The 27,710-nt window shown below is 37.1% G+C and overlaps 1 protein-coding gene across 2 annotated transcripts; it reads right to left on the bottom strand.

The window, feature by feature from the left end:
- Positions 1–27,710, bottom strand: LOC135698379 (venom carboxylesterase-6-like). Of its 2 annotated transcripts, none has more exons than XM_065218336.1 (4): positions 27,137–27,710; positions 12,744–13,007; positions 11,693–12,687; positions 1–554 (listed from the first exon to the last, which is right to left on the bottom strand). In XM_065218336.1, the coding sequence occupies exons 1-4, from the start codon at positions 27,338–27,340 to the stop codon at positions 347–349; spliced, it is 1,671 nt and encodes a 556-aa protein (XP_065074408.1). In that variant the 5' UTR covers positions 27,341–27,710; the 3' UTR covers positions 1–346. The 2 variants fall into 2 exon arrangements, with proteins under 2 accessions (XP_065074408.1, XP_065074409.1); XM_065218337.1 differs by lacking the exon at positions 1–554 and adding an exon at positions 11,270–11,507.

Genomic DNA, 27,710 nt, shown 5'->3' with positions numbered 1-27,710 from the left:
TGTTCAACCTGGTGCGAGTATTTTGTTTTGACTAAGATAATTCAAAAAAATCCAAAAATATCACATAAAAATACGTTCTACTATGGGTGAACGTCCTGCCCGTAGGAATGCTCACCTTGTCCCGGGACGTCAGAGAACGGGTTAAAAAAAGTTACTTTGTTAATTACATTGAATTGTATCAAAACATAGGTTCTAGAGACGTAGGTAATGTATCAATACAATATGTATTATTACATATAAAAATGCCATCAAGCTTAAAGTGGCCATTTTATCCCGTTCTCCTAAAGTGCAATTTAGCGGTTAGCGGATTAGCTATTTATAATCTTGTTTGCTTTATTGTCAAGTTTCATTTTAAAAAGTCACACTTATAATAGTACAGGCAGTCAAATATTGTTTGCCAAAGTTGGTAATAATAATTTTCGGAAGTTTCCTCTCGTTGCACTCGCAGCTGTCGGTCGATGTTGAGGTACTGCCGAGCCATTAGTGGATTCCGATCATTGTAAGGATGCCATATTGTCTGATTGATTTTGCCATTGTTCGGTGGCGTCGGGTTCCTAAAACAGAAAAAAAACGGAAATAGCAAAGTCAGTTAGTGCAGAAAGAATTGAATCTCACGACGGGAATCAAATAAGGGCGATAAAATATTTGTATTCAATAAATAACATGCCTGGCGTTCGTGGCACTCCGTTCGATTTCGATTCGATACACGTCCGCACTTGGTGTCGGTCTCTATGTATGGTGATAATATTATGTGGTTCCCCTTCCTCGTTGCGGAAGCGGAAGTAGCGTGAGCGTTTGTCATTTCGGAGATGTGTGTGAATAAAATACGTTTGAGAGCCGAAAAAATGAATGCCGAATTTGTGTAATGGTTTGTAATCGAAGTGCTTTGAGAGGCGAAGTCTGGGAAAAGAAGATATCTTGTCGTGAATAGCTGGTATGCTTTGCCAATCGTTTCTTTTTTTGAATATTCATGAAATTGGCTGTAAAAGCACAGCAATTGCCAGAATGGCTTCTATTGTTAAACGGAAGACGTGCCGGTTTTTCAATCTACGAATCAGTGATTGAAAGAATTGAAACATTTTATGCATAAAAAAGAACAATTTTTTGAAGCCATTGGAGATGTCAATTGAAAGGTGGATGATTGCTTTGACTCTGATTGGAACGGTGCACCAGCTTAGGATTGCCTTTGATTGATACTTAACTACCTTTTAATTATTTTATTTTCAGTATGTCATTCAATATCAAATATATCAAGTACGAGCGTTCATTGAGCGTTATGCTTTTGCTAATTGTTCATCCGAGTGGCAAGCTTTGTGTTGACTGACTGTCAAACTCTATCGAAGTGAATTGAAATCAATCGTGTTATCGTGATTGATAACATGATTGATAAAATATTACTAAGAAAAGGAAACTTCCGAGTTAGTCAAAAAATAACTCATGAAGGAGGAACTATCAGCCTTCGCAAAAAAAAAGAATGTTTGAAGCAGTGTTTGAAAAATCATTCTCAAATCTCACTCATTGAGTCCTCATGAGATAATCAACTCGAATGCAAATCTGCAAACAAATCTTTCGCATTTTTTACGTAAGAACGCATGAATTTTACAATAATCTCAAACAATCTCAATAATCTTGAACATTGGTTTGAAGACATGAACATGGTGAAAATGATAAAATTAAATTATAATACGATACGCTTAAAGTGCATTCATATGGCTATCATTTATCCTGTGGATAATGATTATAAATTTGAAACGAAAGTAAGATAACAAACTTAATGTAATCGTTTAATAATTAAACACCCAGCAAGGTTGCATAAACAGTGTCTTAATTAAATTAATTAGGCTAATTAGGTGTAACTGACGTTATAGACTGCGCGTTGCTTCATCGAACGTTACGGGGCTTTTCATGTCGGTTGGACACTAACCGGGTAGTACCGATGCTGAAACTGTGGCATAGCTTTGGTTGAACGGTAGGACCAACTTGTTTACCAGGGGCGCTACCAGAGCAAAGTTCTTGATGACAGCAAATTGAAATCAAGTTTTGATATCAACATCAAACTGAAATCATAATTTGTTTACAGTTTACGCAATTGACAATCTTTGATACCTAATTTTGTTTTCATTTTGCTGTAATTTGCTCTTCAAAAATATGTTTTTGCAGGTTTGGTTTTATTGCCTAAGCAATACCTCAAATTGAATACTTGTTATGTTATCAACAGGAAAAATGGATATCAAATTTGGTTTTCAGTTTGCTCTCACTGATAGCAGAAATAGTTTTCAATGTGATGTCACAGGAAGATTTGTTTGCTCTCAATTTTGATATTTTAACCGTTAAAACGACCAAAACGACAGCAACCTGAGTAATCATTATCAGCGAAATCAAAACATCAAATTTAGATTTCAATTTGATCTCAGACTTTGCTCGGGTAGTCTGACAAAGTCTGAGATCAAATTGAAATCTAAATTTGATGTTGTGATTTCGCTGATAATGATTACAAAGGTTGCTGTCGTTTTGGTCGTTTTAGCGGTTAAAATATTAAAATTGTGCCATTTAAGCCACAAGAAATCGATATGAATTTCATAGATTTGCCTTATGAAAAATAATGTCGACAAAAACATAATAAAACGGAGCAGACTGGAACCGAACCATGGATTACGGGTCCTTTGTCTGGATCACTTGTCTGTCAACGCTTGGGCTAATGGAATGGCTAAGGGCATATAAGAGCTACCTTATGTTAGACGAAAATCTTTCATAAGTCGCGATTATGAAATTATGTGTCGAACCTTATTAAATTTTTAAGTCTATTTGCCTCAGTGTAAAGGAACTACCACATGTTAAGTGGACCCTACACGACAGTTTGTATTGACAATAATCGTATTGTCAATACATTCGATATTGACGTCAATACATCGGTATTGACAATATTTCTGTATTCACATCATCAATATTACACCCCTCACCATCCCTTTCCAAAGAGGGAGTTTGGTAAAGAGAGATGAAAAAACCGATTTGTACCTTCCTTAAAAGTTGGCATAGCTCGCTATCTACTTTCTATATACAATTTTCACACTGCCGTACTCTAACGGAACTATCAACTCTATACTTTCATCTCCTCCATCTATGTGATTTATCGTCTCGATCGGAATCCAGCCACATCTCAACTGCTACGTGGTGGCGGCGTACTGATCGGTGTCAAAAAGAATTTACGTGGTAAGTTGGTTCCACTAGTTAATGCCAACTGTTTAGAGCAAGTGGCCGTGTGTGTTTCGTTGCCAATGCAGTCGGTCTACATATGTTGCGTCTACTTAAGGCCTAACTCGGACTGCGCCATGTACTCCAATCATGCATCTTGTGTTCAAGAATTGTGTGAGCTTGCTGAAACTACCGATATAGTCATAGTTTTGGGAGACTATAATCTGCCTAGACTATCATGGCAATTTGATGCCGACATGAATTCTTACATCCCGACCAACGCTTCATCTGAACAAGAAATCGCTTTGACCCAGTCGATCCTTGCATGTGGATTACTGCAAGTTCAGGATGTACGTAACGTAAACGAGAGATTACTTGACCTGGCTTTCGTTAGTGATACTGACAGAATCGAACTTTTCGAATCGCCCTGTGGAATTTTAAAACTCGACGCTCATCACAAATCTTTTATCATCAAATTTGACTAGGTACCGGGGGGACGACTCTATCTACGATGCAGGAAAGATTGTGCTTTTGCTATGGCTAGCTGCGTGCACGCTGAGTATATAGAAAGAAGATTGACGACGATTCTGAAGATTTCCTGCAAAAAGATGATGCGCGATGCAAGGAGATGCGAGAAATGAAAGAAGATTGTTCGAAGATTGATTCGCTAGTTGGAGATTTGTTAAGCATCTAGATTTGAGATTTAGATGTGTCGCCCCCCTCGCTAGGTACCTTCGTAATACTGACGACGTTGGGCTGGACCGCTGTTATTACGATTTCAACTTCTGCAATGAACCCCTTATTAACGCCCGGATAGGCTCGATAGACTGGCCGACGCTTTTGACTGATTGTGACGTTGACGATGCTGTTTTCCGGTTTTATGGTGCCATTTTCGATATCATCCACGAATATACTCCTATTCGATGACATTGCCTCCGTGTTCACTACAATCAACCATGGTGGACCACGGAACTTAGGAACCTCCGAAACAGGTTACGGAAAGCAAGGAAACGTCTTTTCAAACAACGGACTGAGGAAAACAGGCGATTACTTCACGACATGGAGGAACACTACACCAGCCGGTTGAACACAGTTTTCCATGAATATGTATTGCGCATTGAGTCGGAGGCAAAGCGGGATCCATCGTCTTTTTGGACCTACGTGAAGAAACTTAGGAGGAATGGCGGTATACCACTCGATATGTCCTATAAAGAAGCTCGTGCTGACTCCGCGGAAGAAGCTTCTGATCTCTTCGCAAAATCCTTCAAGGATGTTTTTTCGACTACCCCTCCCGCTCATTCTCCGGATGATCGTCGTGAGTGGATGAGCAGCATAGCTCATTACAACTTGCATTTGCCGCAGTTGGATGTATCTGTTGAAGAGGTGATGAAAGTTTTTTCATCTGTACATCCTTCTAAAGGCCCTGGTCCAGATTGTTTGCCGCCATCGTTATTTAAGAAATTTTCTGCATCTCTCACTTCACCTGTGTCGATTATCTTCAATCGTTCGCTAGTTAGTGGTGTTTTCCCCACAATGTGGAAGGTTGCGTCCATCACACCTATTCACAAAGCTGGAAACATCCACAACGTTGAAAATTATCGCGAAATTTCGATTCTAAGCTGCCTCCCAAAAGCTCTGGAGAAGATCGTATATGAGGTCGTATATCAAGCGGTTAGGCCAATAATTACCGAACATCAGCACGGCTTCGTGAGAAAACGCTCTAGAACAACCAACTTAAAGGTGTTTGTCAACTCGCTGATCAACTCCATTGAAAAACGACGACAAGTTGATGCGATCGACGTGGACTTCAGTAAGGCGTTCGATAGGGTTCCACATGTGCTTGCAGTGGACAAAATGAGGTGTATGGGATTACCTAATTGGGCCACGAAGTGGCTACAGTCTTACTTAACTGACCGCTCAGCCTATGTGAGCATTAACGGTGTTAATTCGCCTAGTTTCGAGATACCCTCTGGTGTTCCCCAAGGTAGCCATTTGGGGCCTTTAATTTTCATCCTGTTCGTGAACGATCTGTGTAGTCGACTGTGTTCTTCGAAACTTATGTTCGCCGATGACTTAACGATCTTTCGTACAATTAAGTCAAGACTTGACTGTTGCGCACTCCAGAAGGATATTGATTCCCTTTTGCGCTGGTGTACATTGAACGGTATGCAGGTTAATGTCACAAAATGCTGCGCAATATCTTTTAGGACTCAGTAGTTTGCTCTTCGTTTCTTCAGTTAAGGATTTGGGTGTTATCATCGACTTAAAGTCAGATTCAATGAGCACATCTCCATGATAACTGCTAAAGCATTCGCCACATTAGGTTTCTTGAAACGAAACACAAACGCATTCCAGGACATCTACGCGCTGAAATCACTATACTGTGCTTTCGTTCGCAGTCTTCTAGAGTATGCTGTTGTTGTGTGGGCACCCTTTCACGCTATTCAAGCTAACAGAATCGAAGCTATTCAGCGAAACTTCGTAAGATACGCTTTACGTGTTCTGCCCTGGAACGATTCGGTTAATTTGCCGCCTTCCGAAGAACGGTGCAGTACAAATGGAGAAATATGAAAACTGATATCACAAATTATGTTAGAAATTGTGAACAGTGCAAACTAAATAAAATAATTAGACATACAAAGGAACCGGAAGTCATTACCACGACTCCGACAAAATCATTTGAAGTAATATCAGCAGATACAGCTGGACCGTTCACACGAACCAACAACGGCAATAGGTATATACTTACTTTGCAATGTAACTTAAGCAAATTCATTGTACTTGTGCCTATAGTATCTAAAAAAGCAAATGTAATCGCGAAAGCACTCGTAGAAAATTTTATTTTAAAATATGGTCAATTTTGTGAGTTACGTACAGACCAAGGAACCGAGTACAATAACCAAATTTTAGAACAAATCTGCAAAATCCTTAGAAATAAAACAAACATTTAGTACTGCCTATCATCCACAAACGATTGGTGCACTGGAACGAAATCACAGATGCCTTAATGAGTATCTGCGATGCTTCGTTAATGCACATCAATCGGATTATCAATTGGGTAAAATATTACGAATTTTGTTTCAACACTACTCCTCACACGGAACACGGATTTACACCGTTTGAATTAGTTTTTGGTCATAAAGCAAATCTACCACAGAATTTAACCAGAACCCCAACAATTGAACCCGTCTATGACATTGACCAATATCATAATGAATTAAGATTCAAAATTCAAAATTCAAATAGCATAGCCAATCACAACTTAATCGAAAATAAGGAAAACCGTCAAACTATGGCAAATAGAACAATAAATCCAATCACACTCAAAGTAGGAGATAAAGTTTATTTAAAAAACGAAAATAGAAAGAAATTGGATCCATTCTACATTGGACCGTATATTGTATCCATGATAAGTAATACTAATTGTACCATTATACACCCCAACACAAACAAAACGTCGATAGTTCATAAAAATAGACTAGTACATTAAGACTTATTTCTCCGAATGGTTACACCATTTTCCTAAAGAGGGGAGGTGTAGCATATTAGCATACACTAGGAAAACCCATAATAACCATAACCAGCAATAGCAATAAACAATCAACGTAAATTCCCAAATCTTTAACTGGCAACTAAATACACTAGTTTACAAAACAACATAAAAAGTGTGAACTTTAGTGGTTGACCAACGTTTCTAATGCAAAATCCTACGCTGAATGCAATGCCGTGGTCAGAAAAAATTAAAGTTGAGCAATTTTTGAGATCTACAAAAAATTTGATTTTTTTAATTTGGGCAAAAGTACGATTACTAAAATGTCAATATCTTTGGAATTAGTGCACCAATTTTAAATCTTTTTTTTATGAAAATGAAGCTTAATAAATTTGCTATCGTTTTTGAATATTATGTCTTGATTAAAAATTTAATTTTGAAATCATTTAAAAATTTACAGCATTTTTTTTTATTTTTCCTGCGAATTTTCCATAAAAATCTTGTTTTAATCAACATTTTTAATGGGATAAAGATTCAAAAAATCATTCCATAATTTATTCTTAATGAGCCTTTAATGGATGAAATCGATTGGAAATTGTCGAAGTTATGTTTGTAAAATCATGGAAATTGAATGTTCCAAGATTGGCCGTTGTCCCGCTCCTAGGTTTATGCACCACTTCCAGTAAGCCTTTCTGCGGACGTGTACGCATACGGTGCATTTCACTAACACTACCAGCTGTCACGCAAAATTAAATGGGATATTTTCAACAATATAATTTACGCTAGTGTTTGTGAGACCGCTCGGCGAGAACCTAACGCAACCAACTCAATTTGACAGCTTTCTTTCTTTAACATTGCTTAACGATGTATACGACAAAACGTGAATTCAAGTGTAAAAATGATCCTCAAAAGTTTTGTTACGCGTGTGGCAACTATATATTTACAAAATCGGTCAATTTCACTGCTTCGTTGCAAACTGCATACAGGCTTTATTTTAAAATTGATCCTGGAGACTTTGACGAACCGTGGATTCCAAAAGTATTATGTAGTTCGTGCAAAACGTGCTTGGCTAGGTGGATGTCAGGCGCAAGATAAATTGATTTTTTGAATAACTTTCATATAAACAATTTATGTACAGCATGGTAGTGCTTTGTTCTTTCCTGATCGAAATTATCTTACTTCATCTATTTTTGATAAGTGTTAATGTCTTACTTACTAACTCACTTATTTGTTATCTGTCAGTCGCTATTTGTCCTTTGACATGCCCACCATATGGCGTCAACCGTTTTGTCATGCAACGGATTGTTATTTCTGCTTGACAAAAGTTAAGCAACAAGGACGTCACAAAACAGTTGAGTATCCACAAGTGGCTTCTATGACAAAACCTGTTCCACATTCAAGTTCGGTCCCGTATCCTGTTTATCCAAAGCGGAAACGAGCGCCCTCTGTTGAATCGACCGTTACAAAAAGTGAGGAGGAATGCGAGGAAGACTTCGAGGTGGAATTGGAAAGAAACCCAAAACTGTTTACACAATCCGAATTTAATGATTTGGTGCGAGATCTCGACTTATCGAAGGAGAAATCCGAATTGCTGGCATCACGCTTGAAAGAACACAACATGCTGAGCAAGGAGGTCAAAATTTCTTGTCACAGGAATCGTCACAAGAAATTTGACAAATATTATTCTACAAAGGACAAGGCATGTTTTTGCCATGACGTAAACGGCTTGTTTGAAGAGTTTGGTGAGCCATATGATCCAGCTGAAAGGCGTTTATTCATCGATAGCAGCAAGTTGAGCTTGAAAGCCGTTTTACTGCATCAAGGGAATGAGAAACCTTCTATTCCATTAGCTCATGCCGTTAATATGAAGGAAACGTATGAATCAATGGCTCTATTGCTCAATTTGATAAATTACAATCAACACAATTGGAAAATTTGTTCCGATCTTAAAGTGGTTGCCATGTTGACGGGATTGCAACAGGGATACACAAAATATATGTTTTTTTTTGTGTAAATGGGACAGTCGATCTCGTAAGGAACACTACGTCCGAAAAGATTGGCCAAAAACGGGATAATTTCACAATTGGTAAAGACAACGTTAAAAATGATCCTCTTGTGGTAAAAGAACGCATAATACTTCCACCACTACATATAAAACTTGGGCTATTCAAAAATTTCGTCAAAGCGTTGCAAAAAGAAGGGCCGGCATTCCAGTACTTGAAATCAGTATTTCCAAATTTATCTGACGCAAAGATAAAGGAAGGTGTATTTGTTGGCCCACAGATCAAAAAACTGCTCAATGATTCCGCATTCAATACAGTTTTGACACCAGATGAGGAAGAAGCGTGGAAATCGTTCCAGCGTGTTGTCACAACCTTTTTAGGAAATTTCAGAAGCCCAGATTATGAGGAAACCGTCGATGAATTGCTCAAAAATTATGAGAAAATAGGTATAAATCAAAAATATTGTGTTTGTTACATATTTTCAATTAATTTCAAATCTTTTTATTTCACTGAACACAGGTGTGAATATGTCTTTGAAGATACATTTCCTACATTCTCACGTGGATTTTTTCCCGGGAAATCTTGGTGACGAGAGTGATGAGCACGGCGAACGTTTTCACCAACAAATGAAGATGATGGAACGTCGTTACCAAGGGTTTTGGGATGAAGCAATGATGGGTGACTATTGTTGGTTTCTGATTCAAGAAACAAGTTCAAAACATCGAAGACAAAGTCATTCGATTCTCAATCATTTTTAATAAAACCTAAATAAATTTCTTTTGTATCAACTCGGTTTTAAATCCTGATATGCCTTAATCAAATTGATATGTAGAGAAAAGAATCTCCCATGAAAAGTTTACATGCGATTTGGATGCTTACAACGACACCTAGAAAAGGAACTCTAAAGCTGTTGTATTTCAGCAACATTTTTAAGTGTTTTACAAAAATGCTCATAACTTCGACAATTTCCAACCGATTTCATCCATTAAAGGCTCATTTTCTCCAGTTTTGAATGGACTTTAAGAATACATTATGGAATGATTTTACATTTTTATCCTATTAAAAATGTTGATTAAAACAAGATGTTTATGGAAAATTCGCAGGAAAAATAAAAAAAATGCTGTAAATTTTTAAATCACTTTAAAATTAAATTTTTTAATTAAGACAGAATATTCTAATGAACGATAGCAAATTTATTTAGCTTCATTTTCATAAAAAAGATTTAAAATTGGTGCACTAGTTCCAAAGATATTGACATTTTAGTAATCGTACTTTTGTCCAAAATTCAAAAAATCAAAATTTTTGTATATCTCAAAAATTACTCTACTTTATTTTTTTCTGACCACGGCATTGAATTCAGCGTAAGATTTTGCATTGGAAATGATCATCACCTTACCGAGTTCAAAAATGCTGTAAACTAGTGATATCATTTCTTTTGTCTACACTAAAACCTTCTTATTGTTACCAACGGTTTTACCAAAGAACATCATACAATAAACATCAACATAAAAACGCTTTAACCTTAAGCTTACCCACAATAAACTAAGTTTGGAATGCATGCCTGCATCCAATGTCAAGCATCACACCATTATGTTATTATTTACCTACTCGCATGTTTGAGGTCGCGTACCTGACCGAAGGAAGACAAATGTAAGCTAGTATTTAAGAGAAACTGAATAAAGAACCAAGAGCTCACTTTCCATTCTCTAATTGATCTAGACGGACATGCTCTCCGTAGTGTTTTCATTAGAAGTCCGAAAGTAAACGGAATATAGTAAACTACAACGAAGAAGAGGCTGGACTGAGCCAAACTGATACTATCGCGGCACGCAAGTCAGGTGTTTTCTGATGAGAAACTCTTTGTCTTGCAACAGCATCCCCCCGTCGCGAATAAATATCCCGCGATTCCAGAGCGCCGTGCGGGGGATGGTTTGTGGGGGCGTATCCAGGCGTGGGAAGCTCCCACTGGTGTTTATCGAGAAAAACGTGAAAATCAACACCGCGTACTATAACACCGTGGTTCTGGAGAAGGTTGTGGCCCCGGTACTTCGATAAGACTTTGTGGCCTCCCAGCTCCCGGGACCCGGGACCTTAATCCCCTGGACAAGCAGAGCGAACATCAAGTGAGCACTATGAACCAATTTAAGAAGCGATGCGATTCTTTTGAGAAACGTCTCAAGCTCGTCATACAGCACAAAGGGAGGTGCTCCCAGCTAAAATGTCGTAAAGGTTCTTAATAAACAATGCTTCAATACAAATTTACTCAGAAATGAATATCTTTATTTTTTTAACACATTTTTAAAGTGTATTCGAACTTATTGAACACCATGTAGATATGAAATTTGATGTGATACCATCAATTATACCAATTCAAACGAATCAAAATTGAAGTAAATTAGGAACAATTAGATTTGATGAATAAGACGAGATTCGAAACATAACACGAAAAGGTAGTAAAAGTAAATAGTTCCAGTTATACTAATACTTAACTAGTCGACCAACAGATCAAACTAAAACATAAAGAAAATAATACATTCATCAATTCATACGTTTTCGTTTCAGGTTTTTATTTTCATACCGCAATCGCATAATGGGTTATGCAAATATTTCCGTTTCTTTTTTCACCCACAAGCCGCATCGAACGTGTGAAAGTGCAGTTCTTAGTGCCGATTGCCTATAATGGTGTGTGGATTCTTGGTTTACCCGTAGTCCGCATCGTTCATCGGTTTGTTTGCTCAATGAGGCGCAAAACGCATGAAATTGATTCCGGTCGCGTACAGCATAAATTTTCCTAGTCGCGGCGGGGGTGTTGAGTTAGAAAGCTAATTGAATGAATTTCGTGTGATTGATTACCATTCTCGGGGCACTATTTGCGATGCAGATTGGAAAAATCCCTTAAACAAATACGATTTATATGCAGATGAATGGTTCTATCGGTCTCGAAGGTGTGAAAAGTAAACCCGTGAAACGGAGTGAGATATATGAATGATTAATGGCATGGACTTACCCGTATTTGATAAAGTTTGTCCACAGGCGCACCATGCGACGTTGAACTTTGAGTGCTTTTTTGACGAGTGGTTCGTTGATTCCGTTGGATGTAATGACACTCTGGTAGTTGTACGGCGTGAAGAGATATCCCAGATCGTCTCCATGCATGGCGCCGGGCATAGGATATATGGCATCGCGGTAATACATATTTTTGGCGTAGGCAAATGGGCCGTCAAACGAGAACCGATAACGATAAATGGGTGACTTGAACCGACGCGAAGCCTCGTCGATGAAATATTGCTGTCCAAACTGGAAGTCAGCGAAAGAGCCCAGCTTTCGATAGAATATTCTGGCGGAACGATTCGTGCGAGAATGCTCGAGATAATCTCTGATGCGTTCGTAGATGGTAGCATTGTCATTTGGATAATTGAATTGATCCATACTGAAATCTCTGTGATTGAATATATTATCGTGCTCTACTGCTGTGCTTCCGATGAGAAGTGGAACATCGCTAACGGGGGCCATCACTCGTACCATGTCGTATGGGTTCTTTGGTGCATACATGCTGTCCTCGCCTGGCATGTAACATAAATGAGTGAGCGCTAGATAGTGAAATCTGGGACTATCAAACGGTATCATTAATTTTGCTGGTCTTGCTTTTAGCTCTTCTTTAGTGGTAGCGTCGATTTTCTTTAAATATTCGTAACTACAGTACTGAGTAATAAAATTGTATGCCCAAGGTTGTGTCATTGTTCCACTCATGGCTATGACATGCTTAAATAATCCCTTGGAAGCTTGTGTGTACATATGGTACGTAGCAGATGCAGCTCCGGAACTCCAACCCACTAGAGTGACTCGTTTGGGATCCCCTCCAAAGGATTTAATATTTCGTTTGACCCATCGAAAAGCCTCTGTCTGATCTTTGAGTCCCAAGTTGGATGCAATATTCAAATCTACTATGCCCATGAATCCCAATGATGCCAAACGGTAGTTGAATGTGACAGCAATTACATCCTGGAATATTAAAAACAAACCTGAACTCACGTTCAACTTGCCTTCTAAAAATGTACCTCGTCTAATATAAAATCGGCACCAAATATATCAGTTTCTGATGATCCTTCAGTGAAGCTACCCCCATGAATCCAAACTAGCACTGGCATCAATGGACGTGGTCTTGTGCGGACGCGGACGTATGTTGTGTACACATTGAGATATAAGCAATCTTCTCCGCCAATAGTTCGACCGTGCCTGGCCGATTCACCAGTCACTTGGATGCATGGATTCGAAACATTATTGAATGTTGCAGATGTGTCAAAATACAGAGGAATTGGATCCTGAAAAGATGGAGGAAAAATATGGCAAAACTGAGACATTATTTTACTATTTTTACCACGAAGAGAGGGAAAATGTGACACTTACTAAAACTGTCATCGTAAGTTTGATATGGATTAAAAATATATAAATATTGTTGGAACGGTTCAGGATGTTGCACAAATGCTTTGCCGACATTACATCAACTTATTACTCGCTGTCAACCAAACACACTCAAATCATTAGCAAGGAATTGTCTTTGGATGAACTTCAATTTGTGGTCGTTGGTCAGAATTTAAAACAACAATATTGAACGATTGAACAAGCATCCTTACGATAACCATCTGCAAGATCTTCTTCAACACGTGGTCAACAAAGTAAGTTTATTAAAAAAACTTACTAAAATTATGATAAACTCTAGAATGGTTTTCAGCTAGGGAATAGTCATCTACTACATCAGCTGAACTGTTGGATGATGTTATCAACGGAATAGACTCTAAGCTAGTAGTTTTTTATCTAGTTAGTTTATTTGTCAGGATCAATCGCGTAAGCTTTATTGAGCCGATAACTTATTGTTCATTGGTTGTAACAAAATTAACTTATTTCTATGTCTAGTAGGAGTTGGACCGAATACTCGCGGCTTACCCCAGATTAGAGGGGTACATTGTCGAAGGATAGGATCAGGGGAGGAGCTTGGGTGGGGTTTCGTTGTCTCATCAGAGAGTTGTCGCCAGTATGAACGGTAGTGCAGTTCTAGCTTTGTCTGGAGTTCGCCCGGCTATGGCGACGATGAAACTTATCGAGATGGATGGACAAGACAAACAAAAACTAATAAAGATAAACAAAAGACAGAGGAATTCAATTCTTATACTAGACTTTTGCAGAAACACATAAATCGACTGCATATAGCAGAGATCGCGGGTTGCCAACACGTCTTTGATAGGAACATACCCAAGCAACACCATTTGTTTCTAAGCGAGTAACAACAACCTTAGTGTGACTAATAGACGGTCTAAATTATAGACAACGCACCGCATATAAAACTTCATTGTACCTTAAAAAGCGCAGAAGGTGGAGTCTCTTTGCAACTTATGTTTGTGGCATAAGGTGTTGCAAATAAGGTGCATGCAACATGATATATGAATGACACAAGTTGTAAATGAGGTTTTAACTGACTTAACTGCAATGTTTCACTGAAATATTTAAAACAGTACTGTGATGTTTCCAAATACATGTAAATGACATTCAAGTTAACCACATAAATGTATTGGATATTTTGTGAGGTGATGCGGAAAAAGCATACTGATGTTTTTATTTAGACTGCAAAATCAGAGATGACAATCGTAGAAAAAGTCATTTGAATAAAAGTACGAAATGAATGACTTTCAAATATTGATAACTAGTCCATTTTCTCAAACGCATCTAGTGTTATGGTGAAATTACACATTTTGCTTCGATTAAATATGTACGCCTTCAAAAACTTACAAATTGATGCCACAAATTCGCAGCTTAAAAATATATCGAAATAAAAAATTGATCTCTAAAAAAAATATTTATATTCAAACTATTGGAAAATATTACAGCTGTAATAAGTATTTCACGTTTTTATGTAAATAGGGTTTGAAACATGAATAAATTGAAAAATAAGTTTATTATGTTTATTTCTGGTGGATAACATATGGCTGCCAGTTTACCAACAGCATTCTAATTGTTTACATTGCGGGTAAACATGTTCAGTACAACCATATTAATATGTATGTGCGGTTGTGTTTGCGAATGTGATTAATTTTTGGTTTCATTCTAACCGAATGAAATTAGCATGATGATGAGTTCTTAAAACTCAAAATTATGTTTAAAAAAAGTAATAATTAATGGGATAGTCAGTGGTCACTCTAAATAATGTACCCAGGCACTTTTTCTGCTCTCTAAGGCAAGGTAGCGCGCTGTTGTGAGCCAATCACCCACAAAATATTCTGACAAGCTGGTAGATACCACACCCCATCACATCAGTGGGCAACTAAAACAGACTCCTAATTAGTTAGGAGTTTAGTTAGTCCATAGTTAATTTAAAATAAATACTTAACAAGTAACAATCAATCAAGGCCTAATAAGTGATCACCTTTTTTAAACCAAATAAGCGTTTTTTATGCAGTATCGATAGATCCTATTAATTTTAATTGTTTTAGCTGACAGAAAGTTTATGTTTATGTTTGCGTTCAAAATTCTTAAAAACTAGTTTGAAGAAGTATTTTATGCATCTATTTAAACTTAAACATATTTTTTAATAAAATAAATGTTATAAATTTTTATCGATTTTAAAAATCAATCAATCAAAAAGGTAATAAATAAATAAAATAAAAACAAATTAAAAAAGCCTGTAAACCAATTGGAATTAATGACTTTAACTCGCAAACCCCCACTGTCTTTTACTGAAAAATGCTGAAACTTTCATAATTTCGTTGTTTTTGAACAGAATATTTTCATCTATCCATTGCAATAGAACCGCAAACTTCTTAAGTTTTGATGGGCATTGCAGTATTTAAAAAATCTTTTGATTCTGAAAATATTATGAACTGAAATAGTGTAAACTTTGACATTGGGGGTTTGAAAATCAAACGAAAATTTACCAGTTCAATTTTTTTCAGGTGCGTTTTGATTTTTCTAATAGGAAGACATCCACAAATTATGTAAGGGTTTTTGAATGATTATTGAATCACCCTCCCGTCCTTGTAAGACTCTGTAAAAATTGCAGTTCGCAACCCTTCCCCCGAAAGTCTTTCTAAGATTTTAAAATTTTCAGTCGATCGGTAGATATCGATTTGGGTAAACTTTTACATGCATTTGCGCATTTAATGTATTTGGAGATGTTTTGACATTAAATCGCTTAAGATAAAATTATGTTTTTCACCTACTAAATTTAATGTATGAAAATGTCAACCCTTCTCTCCCCCCATTCCGGTACTAAATTTGTGGATGATCCCAAATGTTGAAAAATAAATAAATAATCCAAGAAAATCATTTTTTTCCAAAGATTTCATAGAAAATTAGCATGTAACAAAACGCTTTAAATCTCATCGAAGAAAGTTGGACTCCCAACAAAACCGAAAGGTTGATTTTCTGCGGCTTTGAGTCCATCTTTGTGCGATGATGTCTGAAAAAAATGTATTTAACCGTCAATATTCTCTAAAAACATGAGAAAACTTGAGCGGTTACGGATTCCGAATAAATATACCAGCAAGCTGCTGCGTATGATCAATTTCTGGTTAATACATATTGTTAATACACCTTGCTTTTGGACACCTTGGTCGATTATAATATTACTATCCAATAATTAGTGAATAGGATCAATATTTCAACGCTTAGAGTTCATACTTCAAACCCTAAGGATTCAAACTCCCAGTTTATTGTGCGAGATTTAAAGCGCTTTCATTACGTCAATTACACCAACCGTAAAACTTCTTTTCATAATCATCTAGTCATCATTCGGATCTTTAAAAAAATAATTTATAATTATAAAGCAAAGATTTCTATCGAAATTTTGACAAAATACAAATCAAAGCCTTCACCTGAACAACATTACACCATAAGAAAATAGAGTCAACCAAAATGGAGAACTTTTTATAGTTCTTTAATTTCCTGCACCGATAACACATCAAAAAGCCCTCTCATAACCATTAACAAGTGTAAAATTCTGAATTGATTTAATTTTTTAATGTTTGAAATATTTGTGAACATTTTAAATTATAGCAACATAATTTCGGCCGGTAGTGTACGGTTCATCCAGATATAATCCAGCTCACTGAACTGTTGCAAACATGTTAAATAGTACGTTACAATAATGTAGCTATTTTTGAAGGCATTATGAAAAGTTTACAACAAGTATTTTTTACGTTGCAGATGAGTGGATATTAAAATTAATGATTCATATTGAACTGCAACAACATCGCAACGATTTGTCAACATAACTGCACCATTACGTATTATCGATGGTATCCATGTTCCAGTTATGTTGAAAATAAGTAGCAAATGCGTAGTTTGAACAATCATTGAATTTGTTGAGTATGTGCGTGTTTTAAACGTCACTTGTCAGTAGCAATGTGACACCGAGCGGTAGCGACATCGGTGCAGCTCCTCCGCCAGCAGCCATTAGGTTTCAGCATTATGAGCCACTACTTCTGACAAATACGAGCTCCGTCTCAACGGCCACATCTCCGTTCGGCGGTATCAACATATTTGCTTCCCCCAGCTCACGCAACAACCAATCCATCGTCACCTCAGGCTTCTCACTGTTCTATTTAGCACTTTGGAACACCCGGCCACGCCAGCCGCTGTTGGCATCGTCTTAAGTCACCATCGTCCCCCGCCATCCGTAATCCTATCATCCTCGTCGTGGTCTTCCATTTCCTATGCAGATGTTAGCACATGCATTACGATTTCTCCGCTTTTGCCAATGTTAACCAAAAATATTTTACAACATCAAAGTGACAAGACATATTTGAGCCATGGTAGACACTAAATGGTTACAACAAACCTTTACAGTAACTACTTGATTCAGTTGGTTGCAAAACGAAGTTTGAAAACTTATAGATTCATACGCTTAATTGGAACAAGATTGCAAATACGTTTTTCAACATATCTTGGTTCGTCAACTTTTTAGTAACATTTCGAAACAGTTGCTCAATAGGTACAAAAAACATATAGTTCACACTCTGCTGCACCAAAGTTTTAAGAAACATAATGTTTTATGGAACTCTCATTCAACAAACACAACACAAGTTAGATTTGTTGCTCAAATGTTTCATACAATATCACGTAGCATATAACTTCATACCAATTTGAGTGTAACATGTTTGCTCCTCCCAATTGAGGCATAATTTGACAGGTCATCAGAGCAGTACATTGAAACAGTTGAGTTTCATTATTGTGACCTAAAGTAAATGAAGCAACCAAGTTGAAACTTTGTCGTATCAAGATGTATTTCCTGTACCATTTAAGGGATTTCAGGGCAACTTAAATAAAAAAATAAAAGAATTGAGATGTTTTCTGTGTTGCTTGGGTAGGGTTGTCTTCCTTGGGCCTCGAGGGTATTCAAAAGTCACTCTCTGGCTGCGTCACAAGCCGTACATTGCCAAACTGCGTGATCGATGTCATCGTAACCGTTTCTACACAGACAGATGTTGCTGTCCACGAGATTTATTCTATGGAGATGCGCATCTCGAGTAGTGGTTGGACATAAGTCTGCTCATCACGCAAATGAAGTCACGACTTAAGCCCAAGCCTTTAAACCACGCCCTCGAAGAAACATTAGGAATAATTGAATGTAACCATCGTCCAAGATTTCCAAAGTCCCAATCGGTTTACCAACTTGAAAGGGTACTCTGACGCACTAAATGGTAATGGAAATTCACCTGTCATAAAATTGACCTTCCAGCGCGCCCACCTTTGCGAGAGAGTCCGCCTGGGATTGAGCAATGTGAGGGGACCCATACAAAGGTAATCATATTTGATCTTTCGATCAGCACACTCATCTGCTCCTTTACCTTTGAAAGGAAATAAGATGAGTGCCTACCTGGTGTCATCGACCGAATGCCTCCAACGATCTGAGACTATCCGAGAAGATGAAGTAATGGTCTGCAGGCATGTTGGATGTCATCCAACATGCGCTTTGGCGCTCTCTTCTTAGATTTGCATATTAGAATCTAAGGCCGCCGGCAGAATGAAAGCTGGCTACCGAGCGGACAAAAGATTTTATTAATAATTATTATTCCTTTTGCTGGTCCGGTCGCTCGTCAGTTTTTACTTTGCCTGGGGACTAGCTATTTGTCCTAGGGTAAAATATGTTCCTAGTTCCTGCCATAGAAGTAATTGGGAAGAAACCCCAGCAATATGGGTATCAAAATTTATGAATTTACAGCAGGAGACTGTTTATCATAATTTTGTGGTCATCCGAATTGTCCCCGGATTGGTCCCCTAGAGCCCCGGGCCTCTAGTGGCCATAAAAGTGTTTGAGAAGAAACCCCTACAATATGGGTATCAAAATTCATGATTTTTTGTTTCTTTATTAATGAGATTTTTAGCCATAGGCTAGTTCATCTCTTACAAAATTCATGAATTTACAACAGGAGACTATGCTCCATGCCGTTCTTTCGTCATCTGAATATCAGGGGAAGGATATTCAGATGACAAAAGAATGGCACGGATCTCATAAATTAAGACAATCCAATTAAAATTCTCAGAGTTAGGTAATTTCATGAATTTTGTAACTAGCTTGTTAAAATTCTGAATATTTTATCATCAATTAACCTCAGACATAGGAACCAAAATTAAAAGTTTGAATTTTATGATTTCCTAAAATTCTGGCGTTGAAACATGATAAACACAGAATAAATTTCATGCAGTTAAGACTTAGGAAAATGTTAAAGATATAATATGTCCATGCACAATTCTTAAAATAAAAATAGTTTTGATGAAAAGATAGATACCTCTGATACAGATTGTAAGAATAAATTCTTCGTATACAAATGTTAATAAATTCATCGAAATTATATCAATTATAATAATTCAAAGACTAAGCTAAAATTGAGATCCTTCCTAGACAGTAATTTCATAAAAAAAAAATTAGTATATGCATATTAAAAACAAATGAAATAAGAATTTCAATAATTATAATATGTTTAACCTTATCTAAAGTTTCATAAAACTCCACAAAATAAATGCACCTGAACGCGAACACGAAGTTCGACGTAATTTTGTTCAAAATAAATTTTAGGAATTTAAAAAAAAGCCTTTGATGTCATAAGCTTAGACAAGCTTTGAATCTCCTAGACTTTAATCATTTCAGCCAAAACAATGTTTTTTTTTTATTATGACATAATTAGAAGCTACGATCATATTTTGAATTGGTAAGATACAAGAAGAGGTTGCAAATAATGTGTTGGACATATTAAACCTGTTTATTTCACTTCATGAGAGTCACAATCAGCGATTTTTCATACACTCACTCACTCACTCACTCACTCACTCACTCACTCACTCACTCACTCACTCACTCACTTACTCACTCAGCGATCAGCAAATAGCTGATTGTGACTCATAGAAAACAAAATTTATAGGTTTTTTGTTTCAAACGCATACTTTGTAACCTCTTCTTGTAAGTTACAAGTAAAACATGTCATCATACCATCTTTTGGTTTTATTATTCCGAAAAACATTATTTTAGCTGAAATGAGTATTTGTAACCTTGCTTCAAGATCTTGGGAAACTTACCTAGCCTCTGAGACTCACGGCATTTTTCAAGAGGAAAATTCTTCGAGGTAAGAAAGTAAGAAAAATAAGGTTTAATAATTTCGAAAATTATGAAAAATCAGGTTATTGTTTTTTTTTTTTTTTTTTTTTTTTTTTTTTTTTTTTTTTTATTATAGTCACTTTAACACTCTTGGGTCATTCGTGACTTGTCCGGGGGTGAGATTTGAACTCGTGACTCCGGCGTGAGAGGTATGGATGCTAACCACTACGCCGGAGTCGCCCCCCGTAGGTTATTGTTTAATTATATCAGGTTTTTAAGATACCGGATTTCTAATGTAATTTGCTGGAAAACTTTTGAAAACTTCCTGAACAACCTACAGTCTTGAAACAAATTTGAATATTTTGACAGCTTTAGATCCTCAGACCTTGGAAAAATATCCAGAGAACCTTACAAATATCTTTGTCTATATAAGGATATTTTGAATATTTCCTGCTGTCTAGGAAGGATTTTTTGAAGAATGCCTTGTTTTCTGAACATCCTCAATAACTCCCTTAAGTTTTAGAAAATTTCCTGGATTTCTTCGAAGTTACCTGAATTTATTCCAAATTCCATATTTTTCTCGTAATTCTACGAAGATCTCTGAACATTTTTGCACTTCTGCAAATATTCTTGAACATCTGAGAAATCCCTTGAAATTTAACGAAGTTCCTAAAATCTCCAAGAAGTCTTATTATGCCATTGATATAATATAATTTCTTCTAGTTCAGAACATAAGAAGCATTTGTTTTATTTTGCTAAACTATGATTAAATAAAAACTCACGAAGATACTATTGAAACAAATTGCGTCAAGGCAATCACACTTGTTGCATTTTTGGGGCTGTCCAGATGCAATCAGCAATATTAATCGAACTGAAAAATCTATTATGGGTTATTTTATTATATAACTGTTAATAATGCTTAAAACTCTCTTTAGTTAACATACGCATTTCACTGCTATAATATTTATTTTTTATTTTTATATATTTATAAACGTTTGTTGTGAATTTATTTTATTCCGATTACAATACTTTTCAACTCAATAAGAAATATTCTGAAAATTTTCTAATCGTAATGCTCGTTTGGCTCTACCAAAGAATACGGGGGCGAAAATGAACCTTTTTTTTCTGTCAAACGCGAACCAGATCGTGATTGGCCGATTTTAATTGCGTAAGATAGAGATAGAGGTAAAAGAGTAAGAAGCCAGTTGTCTCCTCTTCCTCTTAGGTTTGGCTCACATTTTGACAGTTCTTAAAGCTCGATTGGCTCAAGATGGCCGCTTCCGCGAATCTCTATACATATATAGGATTACTAGTCACTGACGTTTGTTCGTTTCGTATTTCACTAATAGGGGATACTCTACTGTACAAGATTGAACAAGCAGTTATAAGGTTATTATTATTATTATCATTATTTTTGTAGCGGTGCCGGTGGTGTAGTGGTAAACGTGATTAACTCTCACCCCAGCAGAGCTGAGTTCAATCCCTGCCCAGGGAAGTAAAGCCGTTGGTACCCGGTTCATGTGTTGACGGGTCGATAGGTAGGGTCCAGGTGCGGGAGCTGCCTTCCTGGCGTCGGTGGAAAACAAATCAAGGAAAAAAAACCTTATTTTTTTGTATGTTGTTGATTTGGTCGTACACTGGGCAACCAAATTTCACTGCTACAGGGCAAAAACCGGATTCCATTTTCACGAATAAAAAATCTTGAAATGAAAAAAAAAACTTACCATCCTATCATAACAATGATTTATGATTTCGTGATGGAAATTCATGATTTCATAATGCAGCGGAATCATGATCGCTACAAGCGTTACCTGGCAAACCGTGTTCACAGCACTACATAGGTATCTGTTATACGCCTTTTGCCTTCCAGCTTATACAAGTACTGATAGTCTAGTGGTCAAAGTATTGGTTTCATGATTGTAAGGTTCTTGGTTCAAATCCAGTCTGATGCTTTATTTTATTTTATTACATATTTTGGTTTAAAAGCTAACAGTTAAATTCATGAATTTAGTTCATGATTTCAACTCGGATGATTCATTATTTTGGGAATCTTGGGTGCGTTACGCAAACATAGCTAATGATATCATGGATATTGTTCATGGTGTATTTTCATAACATGAAAATACGCTATGTTCATCAAATCATGCGTCATCTCATTTTGGAGATTAGATTGGTTCCCGTGTAGTATGTGAAACTAAGTAATAGCTGGCGTCGGTGGTGTAGTGGTAAGCGTGACTGCTTTCTCACCCCAATGGGTCTGGGTTCAATCCCAGCCGAGGTCGGTGGGATTTTTCTGAGGCATAAAAATCTCTGGTCACGTCTTCCTTCGGAAGGGAAGTAAAGCCGTTGGTCACAGCTCATGTGTGTTTGAATGGGTGCGATATCCTACGCAGGTGTGGAAGCTGCCTTCCTGCACATTCGATTGCCGTCAATGGATGGCAATCGATGTCCGTCGGTTAAATAAAGAAAAGAAGAAGTAGTGCGACCTAAGGGGTGGATTTGTAAAAATTTAAAAATAGCAGAAATCCAAGAAAATAAGTTTTTTCCTTAGATACTTGAAAAAAATTATACGTAAAAATATTATTTCTATCTCATTGCCAAGAAGTATGAAACACAAATATGAAAATTACAGCGCATGCAGAATAAAATAATGCGTTTGATACTTAGATGTAATAGATTCACTTCCTCAACTTTGATGTTAGACGCCATACAATGGTTGTTGGTGAAGCAAAGAATTGTATATTTGACATTGGTGTTTATTTTTAAAGCAGTTAACGGTTTTCTGCCTCGATATTTGTGTGATCGATTTGAAAGAGGAAGTGACTTTCATAGATATAATACTAGAAACGCGGTTGAAATCAGATCACCACATTTCTTGACTTGTGATTCACAAAATTCATTATATTATAAAGGAATAAATGTTTTCAATACGATGCCTAGACATATAAAACGTTCAGCAACACTTACAGAATTTAAAAGACACTGCATTTCACGCGTTTGAACTGTATATTGAACAGTTATCCAGTTATTTTTTTTTATGAATTGACAAATTATGTATCTTGAAGAAGTTATCTCTAACGGATTATTTTGTATGGATTGCTGGACGACTTTTTAATAATTATTGTAGCACTGCAAAAACTATTTCTGTTTCCCACGATGGTGATGATGGATTTTTAATATTTGATTTAATAAAAGTAGTCTACAAAGGTTTGAGCCTCGCGCGCGTGTTACGGATATAGAGGAGTGAATTTAAAATTTGATAAAAAAAATACAGTTTTGAAGCTTATTTGGAAGATACCTTAAAGTAAGTAGTAAGTTTTCTGCCAAATTTCTGGGGTTCGTGAGCATTCCTGTCATTTCTGAAAATTATGATAGCATCAGATTGCGGGATTGCTAGTGTAATAGGATGCTTTGTTGATTGTTCATTAACTCTTGATTGCTTGTAATACTTGTGAATATTTTAGGTGGACAAAAAGGCGAACTAAGAGGTGGACGCCTGAGCTTTTCCACATTTATATCGTTGTGAAGCAACTGTAAACTCTAGAGGGAATTTATATCTGTAACTGTAACCAGTTCGATGTTGATTGCATCTCAAATCTTTGTAGGAGTAAAAGGTGGGACCATCATCATCATCAAAATAAATTGAACCCTCGTCAAACCAAAAAGTCGATGTTTGTTGGAATTTTGAGTTCAACTTTGTGCCATTATGGCTTATAAAAAATGTCTTTGCCCATTAATTAAAAAAAGAAGAAAAGATTTTTAATATCTTTTTCCAATGTTTCACACTTTTTTCGGATCGGTAAACTTCCCCTTAAGATTGTGTACTACCAGGACGCAGATCACATTATTTGGTCTTGTGCTGAGCATCGCGGAGTCAGATTTGAACTGTATGATTCCCTTCGGGCTCGAGGTAGACAACCTAATGTTCCAGTTCGGGATGTTTTGGCTAGACGCGATCTGGAGTTTATGAAACTCATATATGTTTACTTTAAGAATATTAACATTAGATTGTAAGTTTTATTAACCTTGTGTTTAGTTTGTATTTTGTACGTGTGGGTTTGTTTTTATGTTTGTTTTCAAGATGAATAGAAATTAGTTCATGTTTTAGGATTAATTAAATATTTGTATCGTAAACCACATTTCAAACCTCCCTCTCCCTTTTCCCATCCAAAAAAATTGTGAATCCCCCCCACTAACCTCGAGACAACCGCGAGTATCCGGTCCAGCTCCTTTAACTTTAAATATAAGAAATCAATAATGTATAACAAAAATGATAACTCGGCTCTGTAAAGTTTATTCGATTGAGCCTGTACAAATAAAGTAATTAATAAAAAAAAAAAAAAGATTGTGTACTGTCATGGGGTTCCAAGATGACATATGAGAATTCCATAGGTCCATAATTGAAACACACCGTATTAGGAACCTATAGCCATGACTGGTACATCTTCTCCATAAATATTTCGAAAATACCGCTCTGGACACGGTAGAAAGCAAAATTTTTTGATCGAAAAAAGGACCTATTCTAAAATTAATCGAAAACTGCATTTCAAGCTGAACAATGCATTAGGTCCTAAGCAACATTGATCGATTATCGTCATCGACTATCTGTTTCGTTAATAACTTGGGTACAGAACCATTTCAAGTCGTGTTTGTCATATTATAAAATAGATTATAGCTTCTTTCATCGATCTGTGAGCTAAAAATAGCTGGGAATTTTTAAGCATGGCAGTGAGGATGCAAAGAGAAAGTCGACGAAGAGAATCTGTCAATGTTACTTAGGACCTAAAGCATTGTTCAGCTTGATTGCATGTGTGCTACCTGGGTCTTTCTGCCAGGGTTTTACTCGGTCACTTCCTACGGTCTAGCCTTTTAGATTATAGATACTATACATTCCATAGATAAGCGGAGGCAAAGTAGAATGTAGCCAAACGAGCTGTCAATTAGTGTACCAACGAGTAATATTATGAGCACAAGACGCTTTCCACACTCCACATTTCGATTTATTTCGCTTAAAACGGAAGAAGGTAATATAACGCAAACCGTTCCTCGATTCATTGTTGCAAAGATTTGCATTACACTTAATTTTGAACTTTTGCGCTCGATACAAAACAAAACTGCACAACGAAGAGCTCTTTGATGGCATGAAATTTTTTCACGGATGCCACTAAGGACTGCTTATGTATGGAATCTATGGTATGTATATTTTAGATCAGTCTGTAGGCATGTGCACAACATATGTTAACCTTACTTTTCCCTTAGGAATTTGACAGATTTTGGTGGCTTTGTTACGGTTTTATTTTGTAATCAAACCACCCCAATCGGTCAAATTCCATAGAAAAAAAAAAACGAGGTTAATATGACGTATACTTTCCTAGTACATACATCAGTTTATTTCCATCTCGGTTGTTTCTAAAATACTGAGATATGATTGTAAAACCAAACATACATTTAATTCTAAGGCTTGTACTCGAAAAAAATGCACTATTTTTATCCGTGTGTAACTTTTTTATCCGTGGGTAAAAATTGATGAAAATCGGGGTATAACTAGTTTGGAGTGAATTGTTTGCATGTGCAAAATTTCATAACAATCGGTTCAGTGGTTATTGAGATGTTATCGAAACAAGAAGAAAATCGCCGGAGAATTTTACGCGCCGTCATGGAAAATCCGACTGCGACCATGAGATGGATCGGAAGACAACTGGGAATCACCCATACAACTGTGTCTCGGGTGGTAAAATCGTTCAAGGAGTCCCAGACGATCGAGTGGCGAGTGGAAGAAAATCGAAGACAGCTGACCCTGTGAAGGCCCGGAAGGTGTTGGATTATTTCAAGCGTAATCCGAACCTTTCGATTCGCGACGCGGCTTTGAAGGCAAAGTGTAGCCGCCTGGTTCGTTCAGCAAACCATGAAACGAGCTGGGCTTCGTGTATTCAAGGTCCGTAAGGCACCGAACCGGCGTGATCAACAAAACACGGCGGCCAAATCCCGCGCAAGGAAGCTGTATGTGAGAGTGTGGTTAACGAAACCGATGTGTGTGGTTATGGATGACGAAACCTACATCAAGGCAAACGCAAAGCAGGTACCGGGGCTGGAGTTCTACGTTGCCAAATCAAGATTTGAGGTTCCGGAAGACATAAGGAAGAAGAAAGTGGACAAATTCACCAAAAAATACTTGCTCTGGCAGGCCATATGCCAATGCGGTAAACTGAGTAAACCGTACATCACAATGGGTACCATCAACAGCGAAATTTACCGCACCGAGTGCCTCCAGAAGCGTCTGTTGCCCTTTCTGCGGTCCCACGGAGGCGAGACATTATTTTGGCCGGACCTGGCATCATGCCATTACGCGCGATCGACGTTGGATTGGTACAGAGACAATAACCAAAAACCGCCAACCCCCCCAGAGATTCGTCCGGTGGAAAGATTTTGGGCCATAATGAAGGCCAAAGTTCGAAAATCGTTCAAGGTGTTTAAGAACGAGCTGGAGTTGAAGAAAGAATTGATGAAAGTGACCAAAAAGGTCGGCTCCACCATTGCACAAAATGTAATGAGGGGTCTTAAGGGAAAGGTGCGGGCTTTCAGCGATAGAAAGGAAAATGAATAAAGTAATTATGCCGAAACATAATCCATATGCTTTAGTTCATTCCATGAAAGTTTCAAGATACTTCGACTTCAAATAAATTTTTGGCGAACACTTTTATCTGGTGCATTTTTTTTTTCGAGTACAGGCCTTAGTATAACGATATCCATTTGAGTATAAATAGTTTGATAGCAAAAAAGTATAGACACATTCAGTACCATACACCATATACCTTCAATATTATTGACATTCTTTTCACATAAATTTGATTACATACCTACACATACCTCGAATCTTAATTCTCCAACTGGTGGTTGAACGTACGGGATTCCCAAATAGGAACAGTATAATCTTTTCTTAAACGTTTCTCTCAGCAGGCCTACACCAATTCCATTATCGAACTTTGTAATACATTTTGGGCCACATGCACTAGTAAGATAGAGGAAGGAGAACTCCGCCAGTAAGGTGACGATAACACAGCAAAACTTCATACTGATGTCTCAGCAAATTTGGTTAGATGTCAATCATCGAGACTGCAACTGCACTTCTCACTATTTTTTCACCTTACTGTACACAGGATTGTCTTGACCGGTTCCGTCCGAGACTGTCGCTGTTGTTTTTCGAACTAAATGCCGTTTTGTAATCATTTTTCACATGAACTGTGGCTCTCCGCATAGTTAACTTAAGCAGAACGATGAAAACACGCCACTTGCACTGCTTAATTGTAGTAGCGACCGTTGTTGCTACGGTCCCTGATGCACATGTACTACATTCAAATATGTGAAAAAACTAATGAGTAGGTAGCTTAAACTCAATTGAACCGATTGGCAATGCAGCGGCGTGCAGTTCTGTGAATGAATT

Source organism: Ochlerotatus camptorhynchus, unplaced genomic scaffold (genome assembly GCF_037179485.1).
Source record: "Ochlerotatus camptorhynchus isolate MF236.1 unplaced genomic scaffold, CSIRO-AGI_Acam_v1.1 ptg000085l, whole genome shotgun sequence".
In the NCBI taxonomy this organism is placed as follows: domain Eukaryota; kingdom Metazoa; phylum Arthropoda; class Insecta; order Diptera; family Culicidae; genus Ochlerotatus; species Ochlerotatus camptorhynchus.
The sequence above is the reverse complement of the archived record's forward strand: the minus strand, read 5'-3'. Positions and strand labels throughout refer to the sequence as shown.

Coding starts and splice junctions, on each gene's coding strand:
- LOC135698379 (XM_065218336.1), bottom strand. CDS start 27,340: ATGAAGTTTTGCTGTGTTATCGTCACCTTACTGGCGGAGTTCTCCTTC. Junction 12,688..12,743: donor CCGATTTTATATTAGACGAG/GTACATTTTTAG, acceptor TTAATATTCCAG/GATGTAATTGCTGTCACATT. Junction 555..11,692: donor ACAAACTTTATCAAATACGG/GTAAGTCCATGC, acceptor TTTCTGTTTTAG/GAACCCGACGCCACCGAACA.